Here is a 7077-nt window from a genome sequence, read left to right as displayed (position 1 = left end):
GATTGTTTTGTTGTGTCCGTCATCTGTGTCAATTTCGATGGTGGAACCGTCACCTGTCGGTACCCCGCCTCCTACTTCTGCTTTCTCACCCACAGGGTTGGACGCTTTAACAACAACAAAAATCGTTATCAGTGAAGTGTTTGTTCTTTATAGTCTTTATAATATTTTCTAAAATTTCTGTCTGTATGGCGCTTTAGTTTCAGGGATGGTAGTGAATGGCGAGGAGAAGGGGAACTTTTTATTTCTTTTACGGTTTGGTTATTGAAATTAATCCACTGGGTTCATTATTTCTAATTAACGCTCTATAATATTCAATTTATTCATATTATCAGAAATGGTTGGATTACTCTTTCGACATTTGATTAATATCCCATGCTGTAATGCTCATGACACGTTTTGCCGCTTTAATAAAGATTTGATAAAATATCTAAGTCTTTACATCGCTTTAATTTCAAAGATTAAAGTGAATGGATGAAGCTTAGGGGTGTAATTGTTTTGTACGTTTTATTACTGAAATATATGCACAGGGTATTATCGTAATACGAATAGTATATTATTTCTAAATTTAGATAATGCTATTTGATAAATTTTGCATTAAAATGGTCTGTGCTTATGATTTAAATTGATCTGAATATCAACGCTCCGGCATTAATATGTGCATTTTAATTGTGCCATAAATAATCCATAATTGTCAAATTTCATGAAATATTGTTTATGTTAATAAGCACAAAAGTAATTTGGAAAGAAGGGAAAGAAGGTTGTGTCAATTGCATTTCAACAAGTTAGACTATAATATTAATATTGTGACGTGACTATTGTGTAATATTTCTTCAAGTCCTTTTCAATACATATATTCCATAAAAGCACATATTACCATGCTTCTTGTTGACAATTTGAACGTATGAAGATAAAAAAAAAATAAAAAAATACATGGGTACTGATATAACTAAATTATATTTCTGCACCATATCCACACTTGTAACACCATTTTGCGTTGAAAGGAAGTGATTCTCCTTTGTTATCGAGAGGAATATCCTTGAGAAATATTTTTCAATATTTGATTGCCCTTAGTAGATGTAAATCATTTACAGATAATAACTTTTGAATGCTGAGAAACAGAGTTGATAAATACTATTGTACTAGTATACCGGGAACTTTTCGCTGCTGTTTAGTGTTCGCCTTTTTCGCCCTCTGAAATGAGGGCGAATTTTATCATTACAGCTAACATAAGGCAACAACATAATTTACATATTAATTAAATGTGAAAGGCGTAATAAACACCGAGTGAAGTTGGATTTTACAGGAGATGGGCGAAAGATTGACTGGCAAACATGCTCCGGTATACAGTAGTTAATACGTTAAAACGTTGAAATAAAATACCTACCCCTGCATGCACTTTTCTTGATTTCATAAATGATGTCGTCAATCTGCTTGAAATTGGTGAGAACGAAGACATGCGTGCAGTTTGGATCACTGGCAGCAGAGTTCAACTCTGCAATGTTGATATTCCCTATCCCCACAGCAAATATCCTAATGTGATTAGCCTTCGCATCATCGGCCGCTCGCTTAGTAAATGTAGCAGAGTATGACACTCCGTCCGTGACCAGAATAGCTATTTTTGTTGCGTCCTTTCTGCCACCATATTTAATAGGAAAGACATACTTGTCTGCATGCTGAATTCCTGCCCCAATGTTGGTCCCTCCACCTCGATAAGGGGTGTTCAAAATGGCGGACTTTAGAGATGTTTTTGTCGAGTATGTTCCTAGAGGGAATTCCAGAGTTGCCCCTGTGTAAAACGTGACGAGACCAACCTGCACAGCTGTAGGTCCTATGTTCAGATAGTCGACTACTTCCGTTAGGAAGGTGAGTACTTTAGAGAAGTTTGAAGAGCCGACGCTTCCCGATTCATCAATGATGAAGACAATGTCGATGGGTTTGTTGTCACAAGAGTCTGAACGGAAACGAATCAAATTTTGTTTTACAGTTAAATGTATAGTAAAACCTCGTTAAACTGTTACCATTTGTCCAGAGAAGTCTTTATAAATCGTTATAATGAGTTCTACCAATAAAATGAAGGAAAGGTACAAAGGAACTATTAAGAAAATTATATAAGATTGAAAACATTGTTGGCAATAAATGAGGTGGAAAGTGTTAGTAAGGGGCGTTGAATCGAGGTTTTACTTTATATAAGACCCCGGTACCACTGCCAAAACCACGACTTCACGTAAGTAGCCTTTTTCTGGCATAACTTTATCTTTATTATCGAGTTCTGAAATGAAAACTATCTCTTTTGGAAGTTTTAAGGAAAATAGCAATATAAACGAAATATAAACAACAGTGCTATGAGTGAAAAGATTTAGAGAAGCTTGAGAGGTCCACATATTTGTAAACTGTCGTAAAACGATATTAAGGGGAGGTTACTGTATACAGAAAAACCAGAGTGCAGTGGCACAGGGATCGGGGATCATCCTCAAGCGAAGATAGTCATGTCAGTCCCTGGACATACATATCTCGTCAAGTTATTAATTTAAGAAATAGATATATTGGTTCTAAGTTTTCCATTTGTATGCAATACACGAGTAAAAATAAACATTTACATTCACACATCATATTACGCTCCAAACTGGGGAGCATCATTGTTAATATGTTTTTGGTAAGATGTAATAAGGTGTACCGAAAGAAAATGTCAATAAACAAGTTGATGATGAAGAAAATATGGAGTAGTACATTTAATTGCTACAAGTTTAATTAGATGCAAGTATTTCTTTTTAAAATGTTGTACCGAAAGCCAAATCATCATCACTACACTTAAAAAATCTGGCAAGTACATGTATCTAAAGATGACCGTACCAGAACAAAAATATAAAACCTTAAATTTGAAACTTTTTACATGCATGCCAATTGCTTCAATAAGTCATGCATGGTATTTTTCTGATAAGAAATCCATACGTATTGACACTTTTATGATGAAACAAATAAAGATGGAAAATAAAATAAATCAACTACCGTTGAAATTTGCCCCAGAGTTTTTTCTACGGACAGAAAGACAAAGGGACAAGCTGATTCTAGTATACCCCCCTAACTTCGTTGCGGGGGTATAATAAAGTGTATAACAGTTTTACTATTAAGATTGTTTTCAAACAATTGCATATCTTTGTATATATCACAATCTCAACCTTAAGCAGTTCTCCAGAGGAAAGATTACTATGACAGAATACATATTCATGAGTTATTACTGCTGCACATAACTTTAAAACATGCCTAATATAATAAAGAGTTTTGGTATGATACATCAACAGAAAATGTATCGGTATTTATAATAATAGACATTGATAATCAAATCCCCATGATTATGTAAAATTGGGCATTGATCATGTTCGGCATGCTAACAAAGTACTTTACTGGTTTTGATATTACATAAAAATGATTACGCAGACAGAATATATATATACGTTTTTAAATAAGTTTGAAATATAGCCTACCATTATAACTATATATAGACAAGTTTACAATGTTGGTTATATTTTAAATTTTGTGAACATTTTGCATGTTTTTCTAATTATAAGTTTAACTTCGCTTACTTCATGTATACCAATATGACATATTTAGTATCAAAATGACAGTAATTGTATACACTGTACACTATCATAATTCATTTTCAAAATAACATTCGCCTGTGACATTTATCTGTCACTTTGTTAAGATACCCCCGTAACTCAACCTGGTGTTATGCAAGGAGGTCCACTACGGCTATCAGTAGTAATGATGAATATACATATGGCAAAAGAATAAAAGAAATCAAAGTGGGGGCCAAATCTTTGAAACTTTTTACATACATGCCAATTGTTTCAATAAGTCGTGCATGATATTTCCCGGTCGGAATTATTAGAACTCTGTACCTAATTCGTTCACAGTCTAGCCTACATAGCTTCCTTATCAGCTGTAGTTTACTAACCCAGCGGGACTACTGTTGTATCAAAAACGAAAGTAAGGGGAGGTTACAGTTTTTTTGAAAAAACTACAACGAATAATTAAGTTTTGTGTCTGCAGTCATCCTCGATACTCCAGGATTTACGCTCACTTTCGCTCTCTGCACCCCTGGAATGGGTCATAGCAAAATCAAAGGGACTTGGCTAGCTATTTGATTCGTCTCTGTTAAAAAAAAGCCTGACCAATCGCTAGGCTGATACCTGTCCTTTGAAGAACACAGTGGAGCAACACCCTACTTCAAACCCTTTCACTTTTACCATTACGCGACCGACATATTCTTTTGATGTACATCAAGGGATCAAACTAGAGTTTCCTAGTCTCATCCACAAGGCAGTGCACACTACTGAGCCTTCGATTTTGCTATGACATTATCGAGGATGGTCTGCAGTGGGACAAGGATCCTGAAATTATTTAATCTACGAATTAAAATATAGAGTAATCAGTAATACACTTACCGTCCGCCGTACTCTCTTTCTGTTGGATCTTTGTTGTATACGTTGTCAGCTCCTGAGTTGGTTGGAAATAACTTTTCCACAAAGACGCTTGACCGGTTAGGTCGCCAGGGGCTGGGTCAGCCCCTCGCAGTTTGAGATATAGGGACGCTGCTAGGCCGGAGTACAGAGGCTTCAGGAGGTCAGTCCACTGGACACTTGACCAGTCGATTTCGAACTCCGATAAGATGATGCTACATTCCTCGCGTATTGTGTGATGGGCGCAGTTCGTTGTAGTGTTAAACTTGTCTTCATCAACCTGTAGCCAGAATATGAAAGCATCGTGAACCAATACAACTCGACCTAACTCGACCTATACTATGTAATATGAACGTAATGCACTCACGTGCTTGCCCTTATACTATTTGGTAATGGATGCAGCATGCCAAATCACACTGCACCATTCAACTGTTTTAGTTCTTCTAAATCTTATCTGTGATGCTAGGAGCCAAAAAAGGAAGTAATCAAAACGTTCGTTGTAACAGAAGAAACATACGAAAGAGGGGACTCATACGTTATATGATAAGCTGAATGTCAATGGATATTAAGATTGTCCGAACATCTTAGAGCAACATATGGTGATAAATAAGTTTACGCTAATTATTACTTTTGTGTAAAGCAATACACGAGTCTTAAAACACAATGGAGCATCTGAGAATGTTTTTGAGGTATTAGGACACAAATTTGAAGGACGGCAGGATACAACACTCGCGTTTAAATGATAAATGACAAACAGTTATGATCATAAATTCAGAATTGTTAGAATCGTTATTTTTAAACAGAAATAGATGACGAAAGAATGTCACATAAGTGCTTGAGTGTGCAGCCATTGCACCAGAAACCATAGCTTTAAGGCACTGGACATGCTTGGTGACAAAAACTTAAAAAAAAAAAAAAAAACGTAAAAAAGAAAACAGGACAAGGTAAGAACCAGTGTTGAATTGTTAGTGTGTCCATGTAACAAATATATAATGAGTAAAAGTATTAAAGTGACCGTTCTGCACTCTGTTTGTCAAAATTATAGTATATAAGTCATCAAATCCTTTACGGCACGTAAGAAAATAAAACTTAATTCCTTTTTATTTTATATCTTTGACTGCTTTCACTGCCTTAGTGTGGTGATAATGGAAAGTTTCATACCTTTGCTATGTAGAAACAAAAATATGTCAGTTTTATCCAGCTGTATGTGGTATCTTTCAATGAATGTTCAAGTAATTGGGTGTTTCTTTGATTATTGCCCACGCAAAAGCGTTTTCCTGAGACCATGATACGAGTAGAAAGTACATATGTACTGAAATAAAATAAGATAGTTATTAGGTATACTATAGTTTTTGAATAAATGTCTTAAACAAAAATTCGCTAAAAGAAGCATGTGATTGATAGACCCCACTCTTCAAGTCGGTTTGTCATAGTAAACAAAAAGGGAATACAACTGCAATTTGATCTCAAACCTGCTTAAATTAAGCCAAAATATAAACGAAGAAAAGATTACATGTCTACCCTTGAAATAGTAGCACAAAGAGGAAAAGCAGGTGTTCCAGAGGGGTAAACGTCTTCTGCGTCGTGTAAATCTTTGTAAAATCTATGTAATGTCACCACCTCAAATCGGGAAACGGGGTAGTGACAACAGGTCACAAACAAGCAATTTCCCTTTACATATGTACTTCAATACACACATTTACTGGATGCACAGAACGGTCATCAGGTGACAAATTCAGTTTAATATAACCAAAAGACAAACAACACTTTGTCCGGCTAATAAACTTACATTTATTGGTCACTATTTGCAAGTCGCATTTCCACCAGGTAATATTTGAAGATGTAACTTACCTGCCATATACCGCCAAAGTATCCGCTTCTGTAGGTAGTGGCCATATTGCCGTCATCAGACTGGACAATGGCCAAACGTCTGATAAACAATCGGTCATCGGAGTAGATACAGCCGCCTCGTATACGGTCAGTGACTGCCTGGACAACAGCTGAGCCGAAGGTACGCTCCTGCATGGTCAAATCGGACTGACCACTGCAATACAACTGCAGCATACCTGTTCAAACGATTTATAGAAGGCATATTAGTGCCGTGATAGGACGCCGGGCAAGATATTTTACTCCACTTGTTGTTCCAGTCTACTCAGCTGTAAATGAGAAGGTTGTTGCGCAGTGCTAGAATTGTTAAATGCTAGCTGTGAGCGCCGAAATTGCAGCACCGGCTGTATGCTCTCCAGGGAGTTGAGAAAGATATTGGCTAGTTGCAAAGGCGCTTTAACCACGGATAATAATTTGTAAACCGCTTTGAGACGACCTACAAACTATAAGAACCTCTATTTATTATTGTTTTTTATCATTAAATCACAAAGTTGACACAAAAAGACTACAAAAAGCATGCACACGAATAAATAAATAAATAAACGGAGAGCCTCGGTGAACCCTCATATCAAACTCAGAAGTAAAACTGAGTTTTCTTGAAGGTTCAAGATGTTCGTGCACCACAGGAAGCAAATCGACATAATCAGAATATGATCATGACGACTTAGATTGTTGGTGAATTATATTTCACATAATCATTTTTATATCTTGAACCTTCAGGAACACTCGC

The 7077-nt window shown here is 36.2% G+C and overlaps 1 protein-coding gene across 1 annotated transcript in view; it reads right to left on the bottom strand.

The window, feature by feature from the left end:
- Positions 1-6528, bottom strand: part of LOC110461056 — a 10953-nt gene extending 4425 nt beyond the window's left edge. The window contains exons 1-4 of the mRNA XM_021514333.1: positions 6312-6528; positions 4446-4740; positions 1385-1951; positions 6-104 (exon numbers count right to left, since the gene is read on the bottom strand). Of these exons, the coding sequence (XP_021370008.1) occupies positions 6-104; positions 1385-1951; positions 4446-4740; positions 6312-6524 (1174 nt within the window). The 5' untranslated portion in view covers positions 6525-6528. The remainder of the gene's footprint in view (positions 1-5; positions 105-1384; positions 1952-4445; positions 4741-6311) is intronic.
- Between the last annotated feature and the right edge of the window lie 549 nt (positions 6529-7077).

Source organism: Mizuhopecten yessoensis, unplaced genomic scaffold (assembly GCF_002113885.1).
Source record: "Mizuhopecten yessoensis strain PY_sf001 unplaced genomic scaffold, ASM211388v2 scaffold10553, whole genome shotgun sequence".
Classification (NCBI taxonomy): Eukaryota; Metazoa; Mollusca; class Bivalvia; order Pectinida; family Pectinidae; genus Mizuhopecten; species Mizuhopecten yessoensis.
The sequence above is the reverse complement of the archived record's forward strand: the minus strand, read 5'-3'. Positions and strand labels throughout refer to the sequence as shown.